Consider the following 26911-nt stretch of genomic DNA (forward strand, 5'->3'; position numbering starts at 1 on the left):
TGTATCTCCCTCATACAAAGCTCTGATTCCTTTCACGGATTTGGCTATACTTTTTGGACGTTTTGGATTATAGCTCTATCTTTTATATAAGCTTTGGATTTCAAATATTTTGGCGACGAGCATCACTGAAGAGACATGTATTGTCGAAAAGCGCATCTGGTGCAGGAAAATAGATACAGTTAATATTAGTTCATTAGAATTAAAGTATCATCTTATTGCAAATCCTTTCAAAATCACATTTCTATGTTTTTTTCCTTTCCTTTCACCTGGTCTTAAATCATGCTAATTGAAATCAACTATCATCCTGTGGTTATTGCATGGCAATACACAGTCCAATACTGGTAAAACAATCATTGTACTCCAACCAAATTCTAACCTGATCTGATCTATGACTTGTTATGGTGTAAACTATTTAACAAATATCAAGACAATATCTTCAAGCATGACGAACAAAAATGTCAAAACTGATTATTTAAGTGAATAAACACCAGAACTTAACAAAATGATCAGACTGGGACAGAATTCGATCTTGATCAGAAGCTTGTCATGAAAACAATTCATCAAATAGCAGATCAATATCTTCAAGCATGATAAAAAAAAGTGTAGAAAACTGATTTGCCGGACAGACAGATGGATGGAGTGCTAACTTGAAGTCACCTCCGACTTCATCGGTAGGGAACTAAAAAGTAATTTGGAAAGCTTTGTAAAGTAAACTTTTCTGCTGGTGGTCATTTGTTACATACCTTCCGAGGAACTTCACTGCCAAGTTTCGTATCAATTGGATCATTTGTTCTTGAGAAAAAATATCTTTGGATCCATCTGTGAAGACATATACCAGACTTGTCATCAGGACTGGATTATCAAAACTTTGTAAGTAGCTTATAAATAACATTTCGATATGGTTTGCTAGTATTTTACTTCATCTGCTCTTGAAATGAAATGCAATCTATATGTTCCAATGACTTTAAAGTAAACTTTTACCTCCACCAGTTGAAATCAACACTTATTAATTTCCTCCAAAGGCTTGATTGAATAATTGGTTGCTTAAATAAAGGCAACAGTAGTATACCGCTGTTCAAAACTCATAAATCCATGGACAAAAAACTAAATGGGGGTAACAAACTAAAACCGAGGGAAACACATTAAATATATGAGGAGAACAACGACACAACACTAAAATGTAACACACACAGAAACGGACCAAGCATCAGACAAAATCCCACGAGAATAACAAATATAACATTAAAACCAAATACATGAATTTGGGATAGACAAGTACTGTGACACGTCTTATCACAATGTGAATTTACACTCAAAAATAATAGAAAACAAACGACGCAACATTAAAACTGTTTCCCCATTAAAATGTTAAATCGCGGCCTAAGCTATTTCAAACATTTTGTAAAGTAATCTTAAACTACTTCAACATGTTGATCTTTAAATAAAAATTCCCATCAAGTTTGGTTTTCATTTGTGAAGCTTTCCCAAAGTATAGTCACCCATAATTAAGAAAGCATTTGTTGATGAATAAACACCAAGGTAAAAGAATTCTGAAATAGGCTGTGTAAGGAACATATTCTCCAAGTTTTGGTAATTCATCATGTGCAATGATTCTCGAGAAGATAAATATGTGAAAAGCTAAATGAGAGATTTCAAGTTTTGGCAAAAGCTAAAATGAATTTTTAATGACCTTTTGCAGAGTTTGAATTACCCGCAAGAAATCTGTGTTCATTGTTCACTGTAAAAAACATGGGATACTCTTGATATTGATATGAAAAAGACCTCTGTGTGGAAGGCTGTACTTTGACCTTTAATTGTTTACTTTTACAAAAAGTAACTTGGATGGATAGTTGTCTTATTGGCATTCATACCACGTCTTCTTTTATCAATCCTCTTAATAATATTGTTCAATTCTCCTTATGAATGTGTTCCGTTTGTCTCTCAAGTTTTTATGTTGCTGTCTTACTGCCATTTACAAGTTTGTAAACAGTCAAATTACAATTATGACCATACCAATGATAATTTATTTGAACACAGAAGTGCTGACTACTGGGCTGAAGAGCAGTTGTGAAACGGAGGAGGAAAAGACAAAACATTCCAGCACTATACTACACATGCTGCAGAAAGCTAGGGTATAATGAAAAAAAAAACATAAACTTTCTCTAATTATTTAATTGCTGATTTCTGTGAAAAATTTCTGTGGAATGATTCATAAATAAACATTACAAAGCTTAAATATCTAATTACAATTAAATTTACACATGGTTTGGTCAATATATATACAAAGTAATTTGTGCATAGGGTAACATCCACAGATAAATGCTCACAACAAAACATAGCAACTCTTGGAAATTACAAAAAAAATGCTTCACTTGATATGAACTAATTACATCACAATTAACACAACAAATATTTATCTATGAGGCAGTTTCGATTATATTTTCCTTAAACACCTCACTGATTATGCCATTATTTTCTCCTTATAATAAAATGTTTTTGAGATTCGTTAAAGTTAAGTCAGTTGACAAATTTTGAGCAATGTACATTTGATAAAATTTTCCCACTTGAACACATAAAGGAAATAGCCAATACATGAGCAAGTACTTACAAATATTTAAACAGCTTTGTTCAGTTGTTTAACATTTTATCCAGTGAATAATATTTGATAAGCCTTGGATACTATAGGCAATAACCAACCTAAGACACTGCTCAAATGAATTACTGGACACCGACAAGCCTAATCTACCATATATATACAATATTATTTGAGGGAGCCTTGTCAGGGTTGAGGAACATTGTCATAGTCAATTTGGAAGATTACTTGCGGTATTTTTTTCTATTTTGTCTTTTAATGGATCTTGTGAATACAGAAAAACTTGTTTTATATATACATTTTGAACAAAATTGTAATTACATACAATATGCTAAAAACAACTGCTCCTCTTCTGTGTTTATATTGAACTATTTAAAAAAAATCATCAATAGGCTATTCTATAAAACCTATAAATAGATAATCTGTTCGTACTTCAATTATAAGAAAAATGTAACTTGAACTTTCTTGCTGACAACTCATACAAATACATGCACTTGATTCTAACAAAAAATGTTTTCAGTAGTAACACAGAAATGCTAACACATAAGACATCTTGGACATTAACAAATTCAAGTAGCATTTATTTTTAAGTTAACACATTTTGGTCTGATAAAAAAGTACTTTAAAACGTTCCAACTTAATCTGCAAATAGTTGAATTGTTAGCTTATAGTTTTATTACCTTACAGTCTTAATCATATAAAAAACCACACCTAAGGATGGGTCTGTTATCACATAACATAATATAAATATACTCAGTAAAAATCATACAACAAAACATATATATACAGAAACAAAATGAGAAACAATATATATAATTATAAATTTACATAATTTCAACAATTTTTACATAAAATATTCAAAAATATAAAAATGAAGTATATACAACAACAATCCAATAATTATCATGATTATGTATGATACATTGCACTCATCTTCCCTGGGAGATGTCTCTCCATAAGGGCTATTCCATTAAACATGGGAGGGTAGGAAGGGAAGTGTAATAATTGAATGTAGGTCATGGGTATTTTTTCAGTATGCTTCTATTACCATTATGCTAAATTATCTTGGTTGTAGGGATATTTTGAAAGTTCCTTCCAATCCTCCCACACACATTTTAATTGAATAGCCCTAAACACAGATTCTCTATGTACACCAGTTTATAAGAGACAGCCAATCAGGAGTTAACTTTTTTTAATAGATTTTATTTCAATTATTAAACAATTCAAATTCTTATTTTTTTATGGATTGAAACACCTATTGAAGTCAATCAATGAATGTTTTGAACAAACCTTTTTAAAATTTTAATTTCACAGTAAATTGCGATTCATTGAACTTGTTAAAATTTGATCGCTAATGTGTTTAATAATTAGAAGTTTCAATGCCAAAACTCTCCTTATAAAGTATTCAAATTGATAATTTTTATACCAATTATAAAGTGAAAGTAACTTTTTATTGAGATATTGAAATTAACCCCAATAGATTACTTATAGTTTTAAGGATGGTCAATCGGCAATTCCTAAAACTTCTTTTGTGAATTTATGTATTGATATATAATGGTAAACACATAAATAAGAAGCAACATTAATCTGTAAGTAAATGATTAACATCATATGCAACTCATTCAATAAACAATGTTTGTAAAATTTGCGTCTACTATAATTTTGTTTACAATTCACAATACTCAAGTGTCAAGCACATGTAATAACAAACAATTAACAAACAGGTTGAATTTTGCTGAAATCTACATCTTTCCTGTGTGGGCTAATGCGTGTTTGCTGAGCGGGATTCTTTGGAGCTCGTAATGTTGGCACTGAAATCAAATTAAAATAATTACTGAAAAGGTGTATAGCAGAAGAAATAAATGACCAAGAAATGTTTTTCTACAACTGAATTTGATATTACAAATGCATTTCAAAGATAAGAACAATTGTTTCAAAGAGAAGTTTGTCTTTTCACTATAATTATCTATTTTCTTTTCAAGTAATTTCCTTTCACAGGTTACTAGTGACATTACTTTGATCAATATCAAATAATTATACACATGTGTGACAATGGTTATCAAAAATGTAACAAATTCAGTATATTTGACACTGATTCACGTGACAAATAATTAGCAATATAAATGTTGTAAAATGAATATTTACAAACAGACACGAAATATGTGTGATTAATTAATAGAATTGATAAATGGATATTTTAAGAAGCTGTGAAAATTGAACAATGACACCAAACCACCTTTTGTTGTTTACAAAATAATGATTCCTAATTAATGCAAATTATTTCTCACTTTTAATAAATGATAATGTGACATCAATAACTGAAAGAACAAGTGCAATAACAAGATCAGGCTTATTAACATGATAAAAGAAAATGTAAAATACAGAAGCTTGTGTCAATAAATGTAACTTTCATTTCTAATTTCATAAGCAAAATGCCATGCAATTGTTTTGCCACCCGTCTGAATACATGTTTAGATTTCATTAAAGAATTTTACTTACGAGCTTTTACACATGGGAACTTAACATATAATGGAATACAACACATTTAATCATTTGTACAACATCTGTACCAATTTACACTAGGCTGCATTACAAGTTTCTACCATCAAGCCATGTTCTATTTGTGCCATAGTAAGCTTTAAATTCAAGTCTTTTCAAGTTTAAAGATCCCCTTCACAGGGTAAGTCATTCTTTATGTTGGGTTGTTGTCTCTTTTGACATATTCCCAATGTCTATTTATTTATTAAGCCTTAGAAAATGACATACCATTACAAACCTTATTTGTTTTCTTTCTATTTATAAAAAAGTTATTATAGTCACACATATCTCCACATATTTGACTATGGTACATCATAAATATATAAAATGACAGTGCAATTTCCTAATCATTCGCCATATTTCCAGTCCACCCCATTCTTTAACTCCACTAGAATATACTTCTTTCCATATAAATTTAAAATTCACCCCATAAAAGCATTACAATTATTTCTGTATATATTCATTATCATTAACTTTACATAGAGAAGTATAACATTTAAATACTAACCATATCCCATGCCTTGTAAGAATAATCTGAATGCTTCACACACTTTCCCTGGCTGTTCTTCTAATGGCATACCTCCACAATCCTGGATCTGAATGTCAAAGGAGAGATTTTATTATGATATTTAAATGACCGGAAGTTTATAAAATACAGCAGTGCGATGAATGGATAATAATTTTAGAAAGTTTATTAAATACTGTAAATTCAGAAATTATGGAGAGGTTTTATTAATGCGAATGGGTGGGTATCACATTAATAAGAACTAGCATTCTGATAACTTGAATATAAATTTGTATACAGACATATTTTTGAAATCACAATAACTAAACTTGCATTTTTGTCCATTCTTGAAAAGTCCCAATAATAAATGCATGCAATAATTTTTGAATTCACAGCACAGAATATTTTTGTTCTTATCCCTTTTTTGAACAACAATATGACAAGAAAAACTTACTTTCATAAAGTCTGTCTCCTGTGGATCCATTCTTCCATTCATATCTGTGACTTGGTCAATGTGTGGTGAGTCATCTCCAACAAGTAAAATACTTCTACATCTACAACACAATCAAATAGAGGTTTGAGGTGGTTCATATATATTAATGATAGATGCTTTTTGGGCTTTATTTTTAAATATTTGTTTGTTTTGTGATTGTGACACAGTGATGATTGCTTTACCCATATTTTGACTATTTACATATTATGACTGTTTTGTTCAAGCGTCGTTGTATATAAAATGGAATGTAAAGCGACTGTCATACAAGTGAGAGGTTAAGCGCTACAAAAACAGGTTCAATCCACCATTTTCGACATTTGAAAATGCCTGTACCAAGTCAGGAATATGACAGTTGTTGTCTATTTGTTTGATGTGTTTAATCATTTGATTTTGCCATTTGATTAGGAACAATCGGTTTTGAATTTTCCTCGGAGTTCAGTATTTTGGTGATTTTACTTTTAATATGTTTAAAATGCAGAGGAAGAAGACTAATTATTTTTTTCATCCCCAAATGTTTAAAATGTAGTATTATAAAGATAAAAGAAAGATTAGGGTATAACTGATAGGCATAATTGTAGAACAATTTTATTTGGAAAACCTCCCTGAATTACGTACTTACTTGTCTTATTTCTTATAAATTCGATTTTTTGTAAATTATCTTACTGAATGCAATTTACATGTCAAAACTACCAATATTTGTATATTTGACAAATACTGCAATTTTAAGAGATTGTAAGACTAAACATGTCCGATACCATCAAATTTCTAAAATTATTTTCTGGGCTTAAAGCTGACCATTTGCTCTTCATGAATAACTTACTTGATAGTCCTGACATGTGGTCTTTTGATGGGATCAAGTTCTCTAACAATACCAAGATCCCTACGTCTAAATACAGAAAAAAAAAAATATATATATATTCAATCTAATAAGTGATCTGGAAAATATTTTTTTTAACTGATGTTAACAATATATATATGTTTTTATATTTTTGTTTTATTCTAAAGAAAAAAACCTATGAAATTTGATTTAAAACTGCCTTCCAACCCCCACAAGTTTAATTATGTAACACTAACAGCTGTAAAATTTTAAAAAGTGTCCTGAAGATCAATCAATACACAATGTGCATCTTTTTATCTTTTAGGCCATGATTTTTTAATTTGTTGGTTTACGGATCTGCCGACCCGATTTTGCAGAATAAAAATAAAATTGACTTTTCATGCTATTTTAGACAAATCAATCATAACTGACCTTGAAATGTCAAATGCGCAAATAAATATACGGAACGAAACCTGCATTTAAAACCCATTACACATTAAGTTTGTTTCCCGTATTTGTCATCATTCTGTAAGATAGAAAAAAATAGAGAATGAACTTGTCCAACCATGGAACATGTCAAGTTGAAGAACTTAATTAAAAAAAATCCTTTGAAATTTTCTTCAGACTTGTGTCTGACATTGATAATAAAAAAAAATCGTCTATTTGGATATAAAAAAAGGGAATTCATGACAATTGATGAACCCGATATTCTTGTTTTCCAGTGGACGAGTCTATTACGTTTTAGACATGTGTGTTGACACTTATTTTATAAAGAAGTTTTTGCATTTTTTCTTTATCAGTTTTCGTGTTTGAAGATCATTAACCAACAAGTTTCCTGGAATTTATTAAGGGCTACGTTTGTGAAATGACGATTTAATTTCATCTTTGTCCGTGGACACAAACCCCCTTTTTTCACAGAAAATTATTAGATGATGTCATGCAATGTTTATGGCAGCTGAGCAATAATATTTCATCGAACTAATATATAAGAAATGATGATCAAATAGTAAACCAAACACATTGTACGAAAAGTGAAATATATATTTTTTTTGCATATTTTTCTGTCTTGAGAGATTTTTCATTAATTTTTTTATCCAACCAACCGACTTGACTTTTTCATGGGGAAAATCTGTAAACCAACAAATTAAAAAACCCTGGCCTTATATCATGTATATATCCAGCACCTGATTATGGATAACTTGAAAAATAATAAACTTACTTGAGGTATGATTCAATGAACAATGAGAGGTTCTGTGGATTAATGGATTTGACATATTCTCTGAAAACATGGACTAAATCTTGATTCTCATATTTTGTCTTCTGTAAAATAAAAGTATTCAACAATTAGAAACTTGAGCATCTCAAGAAATTTTCAACAGAATTGTAGTAAATATCAAAACATCATTGTTTGTCTATATTGTGAATGAAATTAAAAGGAGAATGTGCCTATGGAAAACAGATGATGCCCCTACTCACAAGTAATGTGATAAAGGGACATAACTGAAGAAAGGAAAATGTGAAGCCACTCAAATTCAAACTTGATAAGAAATGTGGGTAAATTAGCATACATTTGTATAGGGGCATAACTCTATAAAAGTAATAGTGATACCACCCAAATTCAAACTTAATCTTTGTTTGTGGTAATAAACATTGTGTATAAGTTTCATAACATTTAGTTGAGACAAAAAAAAGTTAAGAGAACAGAAACTACTGGTGGGATTTAAGAGGAAGGACAGACTGCATTGGGGGCATAAATATCACATTTGTCAGGATCTACTAAACATACACCAAATTATCTTAGTTACATAGCCACCAATGTTGTCATGAATGTGATTTGTATTGTGTTTTTGATGTTTTTCAGAATGTGTATTTATGGAAGATGATACTCACATATCCAAACCAGTGCCACAACAGGTAATCTTCAGTAAAGTTGGTCATCTGACCACTCCACAGATACCAGGAATTTAACTTCTGGTATCCCCACTCTATCCATCCTGCTTTGCCAACTGTACTGTTAATCAATACTAATGAATCTACATTTTCTGGATGCTCAAGCTAAAAAAAAAAAAATCAGAACATGACACTTCATTAACTTGTTAAAACATTGAAAATAATTTTTTTGGGGTGAAGTGGACTTATTGTTTTGACATGTATTAACTAGTAAATCATATGCTGAAGGAAAACAGGGTTTCATAAATATCTTATCTTATCTTATTTATTTATTTTTAGTAATAAAATACTATAGATTGATCACTTTTCAAAATACTTTCCTATTTTTTTCTAGATTTTTTTTATCACCATTATGATTAATGCTATTAATAATATCTGTATTTTAAGGCACTTGAAACATTTAAAGGTTGTTTATTAATATGAAATTATTTTACTACTTACAGCATATTCTGAAAGAATATAAGCTCCTGCACCAACTCCAAACCCAATAAACCTCTTGATACTGAAATAAATATAAACATTACAAAAACACGTATCTTAACATGGAAATAAATACATCATAATAAGGAAAATAGAAAAATCTGTAAAGATTCTCAGTGTCTCACCTTCTTTTCCTGATGTCTATGTTTTCAATGTGATAGGGGAATGCACATAATAGATTTGCATTTACAATTGATGAAATAAAACGTTTAAAGTGTATGAAAAAAGTTATGTCAAGGCCCAAAGTAAGAAACAAAAGATGAAACACTTTTGACCTTAGACTGTAGATGCTGCTCCTTAGCAGAGGAGGAGCAGATACATATTTGTATGTCTAAGGTTTGACCAGGATAGGGATCACAAATCAGACCCTCACAGTGAAACTTTTAAGTGGTAAATACACTGAAGGAGAAGTTCGCAAAGAATCAAATGTGTGTTTATTTGTTATTATAGCTCACCTGTAATGATCAACAATATGTTGTATGCCCTCTGCTAAATGCTCCATAGAAGGGTAGACAAATCTGTGAAAAACAAAACCGATTATTCATTATAAATATCAAGCAAGTGCATGTCTATAAAAGTCCAACAAACTTGAATAATTGATTAATTATGTACAAAAATAATGAACTGAAAGAAGAAAAAATAATCTCTTTCTAAATGTGCTGATAGAAAATTAAACCGAGATGTAAATACTGAAGTTTAAAATAGCAACATTAAAGTCACTGAAATATGAAGTACATGTGTATTGGTGATGTGATCTACACAAAGGCAAGTGATCAATTTCTCCTGGATGTTTCAGCTCTCAGAACAAGTGAAACTGCGAGCTACTGCTCACTGATGATACCCCCGCCGCAAGTGGATAATATAAATAGTGTAAAAATATGCAAGTGTTCGGTAAACAGGAAGTTGTCGAGTGATGAATCTGAAAACGCATCACACGGTATAGCTGACTTATAAAAATCCTGAAACCAAATTTCAGAAATCCTTGTATTGTAGTTCGAGTGATGAATCTGAAAACGCATCACACGGTATAGCTGACTTATAAAAATCCTGAAACCAAATTTCAGAAATCCTTGTATTGTAGTTCCTGAGAAAAATGTGACGAAAATTTTTAACTTGGTTATCTATGTAAAATCATACAAGTGTTCGGTAAACAGGAAGTAGTCGAGTGATGAATCTGAAAACGCATCACACGGTATAGCTGACTTATATAAATCCTGAAACCAAATTTCAGAAATCCTTGTATTGTAGTTCCTGAGAAAAATGTGACGAAAATTTTCAACTTGGCTATCATGTGTAAAATCATACAAGTGTTCGGTAAACAGGAAGTTGTCGAGTGATGAATCTGAAAACGCATCACACGGTATAGCTGACTTATATAAATCCTGAAACCAAATTTCAGAAATCCTTATATTGTAGTTCCTGAGAAAAATGTGACGAAAATTTTCAACTTGGCTATCATGTGTAAAATCAGACAAGTGTTCGGTAAACAGGAAGTTGTCAAGTGATGAATCTGAAAACGCATCACACGTTGTGGCTGACATATATAAATGTTGATACCAAATTACAGAAAGGGTGGATGTGTAGTTCCTGAGAAAAATGTGACGAAAGTTTCATGGGACGGACTGACTGACGGACGGACGGACTGACGGACGGACTGATGGACGGACAGACAGAGGTAAAACAGTATACCCCCCTTTTTTAAAGCGGGGGTATAATTATAACAAATATTCTAGTTTTTGACTTACATATAAACCTAAAATAAAGATATTCAAATCACACTATGTCAATTGCAATGACGTCATTTTTAAGAAAATAGTTTTTAACACTTTTATATTATTACAATTTTTAAACAATGAATTAAAATGACTAAAGTTTTATTTTATACAGAATAAAACAATAAATAAAGAAATAAAGAATAATAATAGTTTTAAATATATCGTTTACATTAAAGGCTTAAACCTTATTAACAAATATTGCATTAAAACATAAAGTCAAAGGACTAGGTACTGTCCGAGTTTTAGAAAGGAATAGAAATTTACTTTAAAGGTTCCGAGTTTTAAAATAAATAGAAATTTTCCAATACATATCTATGAATGTAGGTGTAGAAAACTATCTATAATGACTAAGAAGAATACTTATTCAACTATATTTTTCCATGCACACTGGCAAGTTTGGAAGAAACTAAAAAAGAAGCAAAGCACCCCTTTACAAAGACATGGACTAGACCCATGCAGGTTTCCAGAATCTGTCTATCCAATTTAGCTTAAATATAATAGAAGAATAGAATTCATACTTGAAAGTGGATTTTAGAAACCTAAATTACAAATTTATCAATAATTTTTGTCATAATGCTTTATAATGACAAATAAAATTAAGTGTATTTAGCTACATTTGTAAAGAAAAAATAGAAATCATTAAAGGAGTGCTTTAACTGATTCAATAAAACCCACTTCCTCTTTTTAGCTTGTCTTTGTTTGCTTGTATGATGCAAGTTTAATAATGTTTCGAAATTATTCAAAATAACTTTAAAGCCACAATAAAACCATAGACTGATAGAGTAAAGCACATTCACTATGTACCTGTAATGTGCGATAAGTTAATTTTGAGGAAACTTAATCGTGTTTGATCTTGTTGCAATTAACAATAAGAAACATGATTAAGCTCACTGTCTAGATTCAAGGATTTGGTTCAATGCATACATCATAAAAACATTAACATTTATAAATTTCTCTCTGATTAAATATTAAATGCATACATTTTTCCAAATAATTTAAATACATGGTTGTTTTAATGTTCTCATGTACATGGGTTGTTATTGCATGAATGTAGATCACATGTAAAGGGGGCTTTGATTCTTAACTTTTCTATTACAACAACATCTAATAAAAACTAGCTATGTAAATAAGGTAGGTAGAAAGTGATTACAGAAGAAAACATTTAAAACAAAAAGAAATAAAACTGTAATGTGAGTATGCATGGAGGAAAACCAAATTTTTACAAAGGCATTTGGCAGAAGAGAAAAGAGTTATAGAGAGAAAAATTATACATCTGTATAAGTTCGTATAAAATAAATAAAAAAGCTCAAGAAAAAGAAATGAAGAAAATAACTCGAAAGAAATGAGAAAATAATTCAAAACGAAATCATGAAAGGGAGATAATCAAAATATTTTCCTGAAATAAAATCTTATTGATCGTTAAAATTCAATTATGCAACAAGTTCATAATAACTATAATTATAATAATCAAACTTTTTCAAATAGAAAAGTGATGTAAAAATAAACTAAATTAATCTGTGTATAACATTACTAATTTAAACCAAAAGACTTACAAAAAACAACATCAAACTTACTCAAAGAGGGAGTCATTTCTAGAGGAGTCAAACTTGTTTACCACAGTGGTCAGTCTGTGGTCAAGTTTTAGAGAAAAAAAGAGAAAAAGTTAATACAGATTCTTATGAAGAAAAAAAAACAACAGTACATTTCCTGAAAGAAATATTTCAGATTAGTTCATAAAGTAAGAACCAAAACTCTGTTGCATAAAAGAATGCTAAAAAAAATAATTTCTAAAGAAAACAAATACTAAAATTATCACCCTTAAAAAGGAAAAAAAGTGCAATGGAAAAGTTGCAAAACATAAAAAAGAAAAAAAGGCGGTGAATGGTATGAATAAAAGAGAAAAGGCTAATTGCTACTGGCACTTTTATATGAGTTAACATATTTTTCTGTTTTCATAAAGGCATATTTTTTATAATATTTTTTTTTCTGCTTTAAACCCCAGATAGTTACCTTTCAACAGACAACTGAATGAGTAAATTCTTTCAATGTTGAAATAATGACAACCTATAAAGATGTCAGAACAGAAAAGTTCCAAAGATCATTTTCTATTAATAGTTTAACTCAATATAAAAGAGCCTTTATGAAATTGTGTTAATAAGCACACACAAATAGCTACGGTAAGCTGCTGGCCAACATACCTGTTACCGAGTGACTCAGGGTTGCCTAAGACATCATGCCTAACCATAACAAAAATATAGAATACAAGCTTAGCTTTGTCAAATCAACATTGAATTCTGTTGTTCAAATCAAATCTGTTCAATCTTTAACCAGTGTTGATTCTTTAACTTGGAGTTCAAAGGACTTTTTTCTAACTTTACCTACTAAAGAATTATTATTTAATTTATATCAAGAAGAAAGAACATGGAATCAAAAAGTGGCGCATATAATACCAATATGAACAAAAGTATTAATAAATTTAGCCTATAACTCTTCCATGGGAGGTAACTCTAAACAACCATAAAAATTCTACAGATTTCATTTAAGATTTATTATTGTTCATAATACTATAATATTTTTAAATCACCTAAAAATTATAAACAATTTACAAACAGTTTGATTTGAACGCTAAGTACATTTTATACAAATAAAAGACACTGCGCATGAAAAATCATTCTGAAAAAAAGCGTGATCATTATTAATTATGTACAATTATGACAATTTACTGATCAAAATGCAAATGAAAATACTACAAGCTTACACTAAGTAGTAATATGTTATTATTAATTCAACTTTTACTTATTATATATATTGTGTATATGAATTATGAACCCACATGAAAACATAGAACATGTATATATTATTACACATATTAATATACATGACATTGAAATATATGAAGAAAATCCAGAATATTTTTTTAAACTTCTTCTTTTTTATTATTTATTCATTATTAGAAGAAAAAGACTTAACTACCATTGAAAGTCAAATTTATTTTCCATGAAAAATAAGAACAATAAAATGTTATATGATAATGCTGTAAAAAAAATATCCCACTGAATGGTACCGGTATATAAACAACTCATCAGAATTACTATTCCAAATACATTTGAATAACATGCAAATATTTTTTTAAATGTTAAAATCTCCCTTGTACCAATTTTCTACTTTTCTTTACCCTTTAACTTTTGAACTTTGACTCCTTAATCATTAATTATGACCCTGGAATTATTTGTTTTAGTTATTTTAGCTCCTGACAACAACATCATATATTATATAATGCACATGCAGAATACCAGCATGCCTATGCATGGAGAGGCAGTACAAACTTACTCTGGTTTTAAATGCATAGATCCTTCTTCCTGACCAGGAGCATTTACATGATAAACACAGAAATGTCTCAGTATCTGCTGAATATCAGGAAAATTGAAAAATCCTTGGAAACATGTAATATCTACAAAATAAACACATGATATCACATGATATTTCAATAAAATATGTAAAGTACTGACTACTGTTCATGTGCTACCTTCTGCACATCCATTCACAATGTATTTAAGATTATCCTTACGAAATTATTTGTTTGGATGTTTGCTACCCATGCCCCATAGGGTTGGAGAGGAAGGTACAGATATTTTTTGGGGTCCTTAAACATTGAAAAGACATTGAAGCAGGAAAAAACCTTAAAAATAATATTGATAAGATTGGTGTCACATATTTTTTGGGAGTAGGTTGCTTTATAGGTGGGCAACAATAAACAATTTCAATCTAATTTTCTGCCTAAAAGCATATATACTATTTGTGCTTATTTTTGTAGTATGAAGATATTCTTGTGTGTAAAAGACTAATTATGACATGTTAAAATACAGAATTTCACAACTTTCAAGAAGATGACCAGCAATAAAAGCATAAGTCATACTATTCACTCTATTTATCATGTTTATTGTTTTTCACTAATGCTTATAATACATCAACCTTATTTCACATTTTTTTTAAATGCAATTGTACATGTACATAAATAATTCAAAAATAATAGAACAGTCAATTATAATTAAGTTACAATACTTCTGAATATGAAGAGTTGCGACCATTGGGAGTTGACAAAACCAAATTAATACAGAACCAGATGCTCCGCAGGGCGCAGCTTTATACAACCGCAGAGGTAAAACCCTGAACAGTTGGGGCAAGTATGGACACAACATTTAAGCTTGATACAGCTCTGAATTTGGATTGTGATTAAATAGTTGACACAACATAGGTTTCTGACACAGAATGAATGTGGTCTAAGAACTAAAACCATTTACCGATTATGGTCCAATATCCAAAAATTAAGAGTTAGATTTGGCATATCAAAAAACCCCAATAATTCATTTTTTGATGAAATCAAACAAAGTTTAACTTTGGCCCCTTTTGGCCCTTAGTTCCTAAACTGTTGGGATCAAAACTCCGAAAATCAATCCAAACCTTCCTTTTGTGGTCATAAACCTTATGTTAAAATTTCATAGATTTCTGTTTACTTAATATACTAAAGTTATTGTGCGAAAACCAAGAAAAATGCTTATTTGGGCTCTTTTTGGTCCTTAATTCCTAACTGTTGGGACCAAAACTTCCAAAATCAATCCCAACCTTCCTTTTGTGGGCATAAACTTTAAATGTTAAAATTTCATAAATTTCTATTTACTCATACTAAAGTTATAGTGCGAAAACCAAATGTCTTCAGATGACGACGACGTAATAGGGGAATCAATTCAAACATCCAGCTTTTCCCAAATAAAAAAGACATAAGTGTCAATAAAGTTTCTTTTGTTTGTACATATTTACACAATTTTTTTATTGACTTTGTATTTCTTATCCCCTGGAGTCATCTATAGCTGTTTAAATATAAAACAACTTTTACTGTCAACAGGTGATCCCTCAAATTTCAGATAAAATCATCACATAATTTTGATTTAACAAGTTTAGTATTGACTATTTAATATATAATGATAAACGATGTGTAAATAAAGTGTTTCAAGTCTAATAATATTGTTCAGTGTAATTTGATATAGATGAATAATATGGAGAAGAAAAACACATAGTGTAGTAATATAACCATGATTAAATTTTGATTGAATGAAAAAATACAGATTATTGTAATTAGTGGCTAGTAATCTTTTCAATTCTCTTGAAACTCATATCAAAATAAGGAGCTGTGGTATGATTGTTAGCATACTTGGTGGGGTTCATGTTGCTCCTTATTTTGTTTTCTATGTTGTGTTTTGTTTATGGGTGTTTGTCTGTTTGTCTTACTCTTTTTTAGCCATGGTGTTGTCAGTTTATTTTCAACTTAAAGAGTTTGAATGTCACACTGGTATCTTTCTTTTAGACAGAGAAAAATCTAATCCTGATGTTGATGTATATGACATGTTTCTGTGGTGTAGATAAATTACTCACGATTTAATCCAATATCATGGAAGGTAAGAATAGCCATCTTTGACCGGTCACCTTGTATAGCAACGTGGAAGTTTCCATACGGTGTCTCTACATCATCCTCCTGTAATTAATCCTTATACTTTAAAAAAAACATTGAAATGCAAATCATTTTCTTAATAAAAGAAAAGTGGTGGTTTGGTGTGTGATCTATGATGAATCTTATTTTTGTATTTTTTGGTGACAATTTCTTGTGATATAACAATTAAATGAAGTGAATATAGGACTATAAATTCCTAAATAACTAAGACAAATTTTGATTTTGCATTTGAAATTAAAATAACATTATATATATAATTTGAATATACTTGACACAAAATAGACAAAAACAGAATTTCTTTTAACGAAGTACATGAAGTATCAACTTATTTTTATATCTAATTTTTTCCTGTATAAGGATAGAATTGGCTTTTAATTTTGTTAACCATTTTGTGCTAAAGTTCTTGGGACTTTTCTGCATCAGGATAGAATTGGTGTTACTATATATTGACCATTCTACATGTATGCTGAGGTTGAGGTTCTATCTATGACTTACCTGTATTAGAATAGAATTGGCATTACTGTTGACCATTCGGTGCTGAGGTTCCTGGGACTGGACTGATGTTAATTCTATGTCTGTTAATTTCTCCATTTTGATTTAATCTGAAACAAAATAATTATTGTTGAAGAAAACTTGGTCCAATATTTGTAATTGTACATCAGTGTTAACAGACCTAAGGCTAATTTCTGTATACATGTGTATAATAAACAAATATGTTTCTTGGTTTTTATGTTTTTCACTAATGTATACTTACCCGACTATATCAAATAAAATTTATATAGGTTTCTTCTTAAAATATACTAATTTTGTATTCACCATGTTCACAAAATCAAAAAGAAAACGCAAATTTTGCTAAATGCAATAAATTGTGAACATTGATGTTTCCAAACACATTAACCAGTGCATACTATATAATGAAGTCTTTGTAATTATCATGCCAATAAATTAGAACATGTAAGTGTATACAATTTGATAGGTCCTCATAAATATTACAATATCATTAATATCATTGTTAAAACATTTACACATTAAAAGGAGTATTGTAAATAACATTATATATCTGTTCCAACTACTCAATTGGTCAGCCACATTTCATTTGGTCTAGTTGATGAATTAATAAGAATCCTTACATTATCATGATTATGAATCTACATGTTCTAATTTTAGTACAGGTACATTCAAGACCTTCTAAAGGTTAACCAGACACTTATTCCAGGTCACTGACATACAACAATGTAACTGACCTCTTATAACCAGTCATTAATAATAGTGGAGGCCTTTGACGATGAGTAGATATAAATATATCTGTGTGTCAACTAAGTCCAATTTATAGGAAATTGGGTTTAGAGACAAAAAAAAGTTTTTTGTCAATTGTCATTTTCATGATGTTTCATCTTCAATACATCAGTTTGTACATGGAAGACATGTTTGATGGGGTTTGGAAGATAAACTATTCAACCATAAAGAGAACATTCTCATTAAGCATGTTAATGTTGTGTTACAACTTACATTTCACATTAACTTTTTTTATTAATTTATTTTAAAAATTGTTTTATCAATTTTCTCACTTTAGCAATTAAGACATCTATAGATGTCTGAGGGTGGTTATACAAGCATATAGTTATGAAACAAACTTCTTATAGATAGTTTATAAATAGCATATATAGCAGGAATGCCAATAATTTTTGAAATTACAACAGATCATACACAAATGTATCAACCAACACCTCTCAACTTCTCTCTTTGCTAATCAAGCTAAGTAAGATACAGCTGTTCCTTGAGCATTGCTGTCAAAAGAAAACTTGAACTTGAACATATCAAACAGGTTTCATAAAATTTGCATTTAGTATAAATCTGTCTGTTCTGGGGTCTTATAATTTAAGTAGTACATGTACATGGTTTGAAATTTTAAACCGTTTATATGGATCCCAATTTTGTTGATTTATCCATTTTTTGCATTAAACAAACTTCTGTAACATAAATCATGTAATTAACATACTGTGGATTTATTATTATTCGTTGGGTACCAATTCAATTTTCGTGGATTTCGTAGGAACAGGTAAACCACCAAGTTTAATGTTCAAAGAATAAACAAATTTTCTATAGGCTTGTATGCAGACTTCAACAAAACAGCGAAATCAAATATCCATGAACATGCAAGTTTCATGTTATTTTTTGCAGATTCGTCTATATGTAGTTGGAAATTTGGAAACAAGTTAAAAACATGTACCGGTTGGTCATGTAGGTCAATTATATGACATTCATTTCTATCTTAATTTAATGTTTATGTTATTTTTCTATTTATAATACAACGTCATGTTGCCCAATCATAAGATTTAAACATCACATTTTAGAATCACTTCACATAAACATTATTGTATCATGTGTATGTTAAGCAATCTTACATGTGCATGTATGTCATGTGTATGTACATGTATAAAAATTCTGACAATTATTTTTTTTATTCCCCCTTCATCTTGTATATCTAATTTAAGGGACTAAAGTCTAAGCATAATTATTCTGCAGAGTGTCAGAATGTATAATAGTTAAACATTTAAAATTCAAACTGCATTGGACATGTTTGGGGAAATTGTGCCGTGTTTATTTTGTGCATACAATTTGACAAAAAATAAATAAATTTTGCAATTGTTGTAAAATGTTTGAGAGTAGCCTTATTTCTTTCTCATTTTTTCTTAATCATGTTAATGAATGGTTTGAATTCATGTATTAAAACATAGGTTGCAATATTTTTCAATTAAGCATTATTAACAAATGCCATGAAAAGTCATGTGTTTTATGTATTTAGTAGATATTGATTTACTCATTTGAAACATTACATCTATAACAATGTCCATTAAATTTTACTTATTATTAATACTACTCAAATCGACAAAGAAATATATTTCCACTTATGTAATGCTTATCTGCTTACATATTACCCATGATAAATGTACATGGTATATTCATTTGTACATTTGTAAAAGATATCAAAATGTCTTTGTTATATAATCAAATTTAATCCAAATTTCATAAGTACATGAAGTATGATATCAAAAAAATTCTTATCAAAACAACTTGTAATAACAAACAATAAAAGATATAAACATTTAAAATGTTAAACATATATATATATATAATATCAATAATATTTATAAACACTCAACCTTGACTGAAATGTATTCCTTCAAATTCACACACAACCTATACACAAGTTAAAGGCTACAACAGTCCCTAAAACCCCCCAAGAGAAAACATTCATCAAATACAAGGTAAACATGGTCAACAACAAAAATACATAGTCGTATTATGTAATGTTTTCTGACAGTCCTCAATACTTATCTTTATGATGACATAAGGTCACCTTAATGTGTTATTTAGTTATTTTATTTTCTAACAGCGTCAAGATAGATGTACATTTCACTCTGACAGCTGTCAATCTGTTATAATTGAATATTAATCATCCTAACTAACACTATTTTATATGTTTATTGACCTATAATTAATGCATTTGTTGATATTAAATAAGTGTCATAGAGTAATAATGACTAATTCAATTTTTAAGACTGCTGCATTAATTTCAAATGTATATATTCATAAAATTTTTTCATATTCATTGTTTAAAAGTAAATATATATTAAAATCATGATTTTTGTTCGCTTTGAAAAATAAAGGAGTAGGGGTTTTAATGGCCTAAAATGGCCCCAGATTTACAAGATAATAAAAATTCTAACAGAGCAGATTTTTCTCCATAAATTATTAGAATATGAGTCAATGATTTAAGAAAAATGTTTTTCATGTTTTTATCTAACAAAAAAAGGTTTAATGACGTCACAATGGTAGGTGCAAATGACGTCATAATTTGGAAAATAAGCAAAAATACAGAAATTTGGATGTTTTTTCTAAATTTTCACCACCGCACCATGCTTGCACCAATTAGAAATTTTAACATTTTGACAAGTTTATACATATAAAACTGCGGTTAAAAAATCTTTTTGGTGCAAGGTTGGTGCGATAGTTTAGTTTATGTTTTTCATAGCCAAACGGAGCAATAAAAAGCTGAAATTTGCCGTCCAAATTGGACCTTTTCATCTGATAAAGTTTAGTTTCGATATTCTTATGCCTATAGGAACTATTTTTTGTTTGTTTATGAATATAACGTGTATTCCTTATATTATTTCCGTAAGTATATCTAGTTAAAATTCTTTTTAAAAAATCCAAAAGCAATGAACTTCATGTGTGAGAGGTCATAACAACTTTGAGGACATTTTTTTTTGAAATTATGAAATTGTGAAATTTTAATTAGACCTTCAATATAACAAAATCTGTATATTTCTTATGTTTCTGCTTATTATCAATTCAAAATCTGGAACCCGGGGCATGGTATATGTTAGGAAAAGGAGAGGGATTAGTTTGCTTTAATTTCCATAATTTTCGAGAAACACGAAATTTATTTTGAAATTGAAACTACCTATTTTCTAATTGGATGTGTCTTTGTTGGTAATGAGCAGAGAACAAGTTCTATATAATTTGATGGTAAGTGAAAGGAAACGGCATTAGGTAGAATGTATGTATATATGTGGATAATTGACCTTCCTATGCATAGAAACAAGTGCCTGAAGTCTGTATGTCTGTTACCTTTTTAAAGGTTATGTTTTGAATAATTTTATAATCATGCGTAAAAATAAAGTGTAATTTTTAAAATGTGACCCGGTTTTGTTGTTAAGTCCCATTTGTGGGCATTATGTTTTCTGGTCTGTGCGTCTGTTTGTCGGATCGCCCTTGTGTCTCGCTTCAGGTTTAAGATTTCGGTCAAGGTAGTTGAATTTGACATCAGACTCGGACTTCTTTTGCAGTAAATTTTACTTTGCGTATTGTTGTGTGTTTTGTTTTTTCTTCTTTGGCTAGAGGTTAAGGGAGAGGGGTTTGAGATCTCAAAATAACATGTTTAAGCCTGCCAATTTTTGCACCTGTCACAATTAGGATTCCCTGGCCTTTGTTTTTCTTGCGATTTGGGCATCCACAGTGGCGGATCCAGGAATTTTCATAAGTGGGGGCCAACTAAGTGACCTAAGAGCGGGCCCGCTTTAATCACGCTCTTGTGATTATCCCTATAAGCAACCAAATTTTTTCCCCAAAAGGGGGGGGGGGGAGTCACCCTGCCCCCACTAAATCCGCCTCTGATCCAAGTACCGGTACTAAAGACACATTCTTGTTTTCAACTTTTTTGACGTACATGTATAATGAATATTGTCATGATAATCAAAGACCAAGTCACACGACACTAAGATCAGTGAAGGCGAAAAATAAACTATGCATATTGACAAGAACTACAATAAGACAAATAATATATATATAATGAATATAGATTTTTTTTTAGAATACGGATTTATTTGAGATAGTAGCATGTTCCAGTTTTGTAATTCTTTAGAATGAAATGGTTATAAATCTGGACGTCTGAAATAAATAATAAAAATAAGATGATTTTCGAAAAGTCAACTCTAACGATCCTCTACATATGTCTAGAGGGAGTGGGGGTGGGGTGAACTGCAATACTTAATTGATAGGGGTGTCGCAGTTTTGTTACCTCACCCTGTTTTACATTTTTTTTTAAATATACCTTTTCGTATATTGCGTATGAAAAAAAGTTACCTTTTCCCATATTGATTTGGTTCATGTGGTTTTATGTAAAAGAGTAATACTTAAGTGTCAAAAGTTAAAAAAAAATGGTTGATAAAGACACAGCAGGAACACCAAACAAGTTGACAGTCAAAGAAGTTATGGGAACTTTATTGTCCTTATCATATACATGTATATCTGATAGTTTTCTCAACTTTTCACTTATTTTAAGCTTAAAAAGGTGAACTATTCCAGAGGCATGTGCATCACCTTGTAAATAGGAGTGCCCCCTCCAACCCCTATCCCTACCTGAAACATATCTACTGTAATGGACATACACTGAAATTTAAAAACACCCTTTAATGCATGTGTCAGTATATATTTATTTAAGATAATTAATATTAAGATTTCTTAACGCGAAATATGTGTTCTGGGCTTTATATTATTCTTCTTGTCGCTGACAAGTGTGAACCGGCCCAGCACTAGATGCACAATCTATATATATCGGCAATAGCCGGTGTTTTGTTTTGTTTGTTGATGTTTCAATATTGCTTTTCCCATCAATATTTACCTTGGAGTTTGTTTCTTTTTACAACTTGCATCTTAAATTGCCTTTCTGTTGCAACATATTTAAAATTAAATGTTGTAAAATAGAAAACAAATTGCAGTTGCCATGGACACAGATGTGTTGCTAGGAAGAAACAACAGTGAATTTGCCAAAAATGTGCATTCAACTATGTAATATTTAAATAGTGTACAAATGTAAAGTTTACTATATGCTAAGCAGGTTTAATTTCAAATATAGATATATTAAAGCTGTATGATAATCATATTTGATGAGTTTAACTCCTCCATTATATTGGTTGCTAGGCAACAGAATAAACGAGCTAGACCCAAATTTCAATTATTTTCAGAAGGTCTATGGTACAGACTTACAACATGACAAATTATATGAAATTTGGGGGTGGGGCCAAAAATGGCCCTTATAGCCCCTAGTCCTTTTACTTAAAAACTTTATAAACTTGCAAAGAGTTCTGTTGAAAGCACCTTATGATTGCTGATGTCAGTGTGCAAGTGTAAGTTAAAAAGTGGGTCCATTTATTAGTAAATTATTTTTTTTTAATAAAAATCAAACTTTTTCCTTCAGATGATATATGTTGTACGAACAAGTTTAAAAACAATCCATGAACATAATTTGATGAAGGTAAGGGTAGCAAAGAGTTTTTTTCTCTCAAATTATTCTTTTTTTTTGGCAGGCAAAGGTATTTTTGCTAGCAAGCTATATTATTTTTTATATAAAAAAAAAACTCAAAGAAAAGCATTTTATGCAAGAGAGCGCTATTGCGTGTATTGTATTTGAAATATTAAAATAATAAAATCTATGAAAAGCATTTTACATGTTTTATGCAAGGGAGTGATCAGACATTTACACTGATTTGGTGCTTTGTGTTTTTATACATCTCACATCCTATTTCTTATACATGTATTACCATACTATGCTTCTTTAATAGTATGTTCTTAGACACCCTATTGAATCTTTTTACAACATTCCTATTACAAAAAACTAGAAGCATAGCGTAGGAAAATTCATGTAGTCTATTCGAATAAATTAAAGATCCAGCTGAATATGAAATAGTACAACAGCATTGAACAGGTACACATCCTTGTTTGATGACAGTTATTTATATATCATCAATCCATTAAAAAAAAAACAGATGCCCTGCAGGGCGCAGCTTTATACGACCGCAGAGGTTGAACCTTGAACAGTTGGGGCAAGTATGGACACAACATTCAAGCTGGATTCAGCTCTAAATTTGGATTGTGATTAAATGGTTGACACAGCATAGGTTTCTGACACAGAATGAATGTGGTCTAATGAACTTAAAATTATTTTTTTTAACTTTGAGCAATTCACTATGCTGTTGAATATTTATCCTCTTAACCCTTTCACCGATTGCTGCCCAGACAGAAGCTACTCTGAGACGATGGCTTCCCTGGCTACTTTTACTCAAGCGGGAGATCTTCATAATAAATGTCAATAAAAACTTGTTTGCAGTTATTTGTGAATTTATTTCATTCACTAACACCATGTTCACAGTTTTGTTTATGTTTTGATACTTTTTTCTTCATAAAATATTCAAATTTTCGGCATTATATAGGTGAAATTCTCAAAATTCTGCTCTTTGACCCCAAATCGTAATTTTTTAAACCAAAACGGCAAAATTTTGAAAAATTTTATGAGGCAGTACAAATTCCTCACACTGAATGATGTCCATTCCAAGTGTTTTGTACATAAAACGACATTTTATGTCAAAAAAGTATACTAGTTTGGCTTCAATTCTTCCATATTCTTTCAAAAAAAATGTTCCCTCATTTCAAATTCTCGTAAATTCGGTAAATTTCCTCTGATTTTGACACGGTTTTCAACAAACGGAAGCGCCATGTTTACACTTTCATCCGGGTATTCATCAAAGAAAGATAACTCATGTTTGCACTGTTTCGAGCGGGAAATATAAAAGATGTATTCTGATCCCGGTAAAACGGGACTCGTTGTCAGCTGTCTGAAGCGTGAATCCCGGTAAACCGGGACTCATCGGCGAAAGGGATGCTTAAAAAAATGTTTGAAGAAATTTTATTTTTATTTATGAAATTGTGAAATAAGAAAAATTGAAACCCCCCCCCTCTTAAAAAAATGTTTGAAGAAATTTTATTTTTATTTATGAAATGTGAAATAAGAAAAATAAGACCTGTCGGTCATGGGACGGACAAAGCAGAATTATTTGTCAGTCCTACAAAATTCTAGCCAGTTCTAAAAAATCTATCAATTTGATCCAAAAATAAAAATAATTATAACATATTTTATCCAAAAGTAACTTTATTATTATTAGTTTTATTTTTCACAGCCACAGACAAATTAATAATGAAGGACCAGTTCTGATCTTCTGATTGTTCTTACAAAATGTAATTAAAGTAATTTTCTCTATCATGTCTATCCATTTCATCATCTGAATCATTTTCTCAGTATTTGTTATCTCCATCTAAGATTTCAATCGCCGATTGTTTGCCATGAACAAATTTAGCAGGCCACGTGTAGATCAGCACTTTGGTTTCCATAGGTTTCAGTTTGTTTATAACAGGAAACCAGTACCGGAAATTACTAATTATTAGCAGCAGGTACATTTGAAGACCGATGTAACCACATTTTGGAATTAGTTGCGGTACAACTAATTCTCGATAAAAAAAAGGGACTGCAACGTCCGTTTTTACATCGGACATCAGGACTGGCACTAGCTTTCAAAAAACTGGTCCGAGCCTCATTTTGACGATAGGACCAACAGGACTGACCATTTTCGCGAACTCTGAAATACATGTCTTGCATGTAGCATACCCCATTTATTTGCCCCATCTTCTAGGCTAGCTGTGTCTTCTTGCAACAGTTTGTAATCTTTCTATGAAACATTGAACTCTTAATGAAAAATTATGAACTTACCGAAAAAAAATTGTTAAAGAAAAAAAGGGGAGATTATCCAAACATAATATAATTTTAAAACTTTTTTAAGTATATTTTATTTACTTCTTCAAGAAAATAAGGATTACTTTCACATCTACATCTTCATGGGTTATCCTAGTCCAAATAATTATGAGGCCTAAAAAAAAAAGATATGTGTTTCCGGTAACATCATTTTGAAAAATAGGGTCAGTAGGTCGGAATTCTTTTTTTTTTTTGACATCGTAAATGAAATCCGGAAAATTATCATGGTTTTTCCAAGTCCGGATCCGTAATTAGTTTCAAAAACCGGAAGTGTGCCATTTGCAATGTTTTTGAAGCACCTGCTGTGCAAATTTCTTGGATTTTAACCTATTTGGAATACCTTTTGACATTAATAAAATGTTTTACTGGCTTTCTATGCAAGAAGAAGCAAGAGAGAAAAAATATTATGTCATCTATCAGAAGCCTGTGTCAAAAACAGGGTCGGTTGATACAATTTTTTTTTTTTTTTTTTGAAGATCCAATAAAAAAGTTAGGGTCGGGGCTAAAAAAACAGGGTCTTGCCAGACGTCATAATTATTTGGACTAGGGTTATCCGTAAAGAGTTGGTTGGCTCATCACTAGAAAAAGTACAAGTAGTACCCATGACTGTTTGTGTCTGTACTACTAGTGTACATGGTGTACAAGTTTAATTTATGGAGATTCCAAATGGCTGAAATGTTGTTGATTCACATGTATATATATCGTGAATGATAACCATGTGTATTTAATCAAAATTTTCCGACAAATAGCAGGACTAAGTAAAATAGTATAATGGACCATAACCAGATTTGATAGACATTAGATCTGTCTTTTGCGCATTTCAGGATTTCACAACAGCATCATCCTGCATTTACCTATTAAAATATCCTACAGGTGCATTACATGCAAGCAGGCTACAGTTAAATTTAAGTTTTTCTGAAATATCATTATATTGGAATTGGAATTTTTTCCATGAATTATCCGATTCTTACCCTTGAGAGAACAATGTGTCAAATAATTTGTCCTCTGAAAATTTATGATTCACAATCACCTTCACCTTTACCACAATATTTCGCAATGTTGTTAAATTTGTTCTGATTGGACAACACTAGACAGAAATCACCAAT

The 26911-nt window shown here is 30.4% G+C and overlaps 1 protein-coding gene across 5 annotated transcripts; it reads right to left on the bottom strand.

The window, feature by feature from the left end:
- Positions 1–2155: 2155 nt before the first annotated feature.
- LOC139523121 (protein NDRG3-like) lies at positions 2156–26905 on the bottom strand. 5 transcript variants are annotated; one of them, XM_071316904.1, is made up of 14 exons: positions 26777–26888; positions 17153–17259; positions 16582–16681; positions 14482–14602; positions 12726–12779; positions 9832–9894; positions 9338–9398; positions 8837–9001; positions 8166–8266; positions 6950–7015; positions 6091–6190; positions 5640–5727; positions 5093–5111; positions 2156–4404 (listed from the first exon to the last, which is right to left on the bottom strand). In XM_071316904.1, exons 2-14 carry the CDS (start codon positions 17246–17248, stop codon positions 4356–4358), a joined length of 1083 nt encoding a protein of 360 aa, XP_071173005.1. In that variant the 5' UTR covers positions 17249–17259; positions 26777–26888; the 3' UTR covers positions 2156–4355. The 5 variants fall into 5 exon arrangements, with proteins under 5 accessions (XP_071173005.1, XP_071173003.1, XP_071173002.1 ...); XM_071316902.1 differs by lacking the exons at positions 5093–5111; positions 12726–12779 and adding an exon at positions 13350–13388 and having other exon boundaries at positions 26777–26905; XM_071316901.1 differs by lacking the exon at positions 5093–5111.
- Positions 26906–26911: the final 6 nt, after the last annotated feature.

Source organism: Mytilus edulis, chromosome 5 (genome assembly GCF_963676685.1).
Source record: "Mytilus edulis chromosome 5, xbMytEdul2.2, whole genome shotgun sequence".
NCBI classification, from domain to species: Eukaryota; Metazoa; Mollusca; class Bivalvia; order Mytilida; family Mytilidae; genus Mytilus; species Mytilus edulis.

What these genes read in the sequence shown, in the direction of transcription:
- LOC139523121 (XM_071316901.1), bottom strand. Translation starts at nt 17,248, where the DNA reads ATGGAGAAATTAACAGACATAGAATTAACATCAGTCCAGTCCCAGGAA. An exon ending in CCAATTCTATTCTAATACAG is followed by an intron (nt 16,682 to 17,152) that starts GTAAGTCATAGA and finishes GATTAATTACAG; the next exon opens with GAGGATGATGTAGAGACACC. An exon ending in AGGAGACAGACTTTATGAAA is followed by an intron (nt 5,728 to 6,090) that starts GTAAGTTTTTCT and finishes TTTGACATTCAG; the next exon opens with ATCCAGGATTGTGGAGGTAT.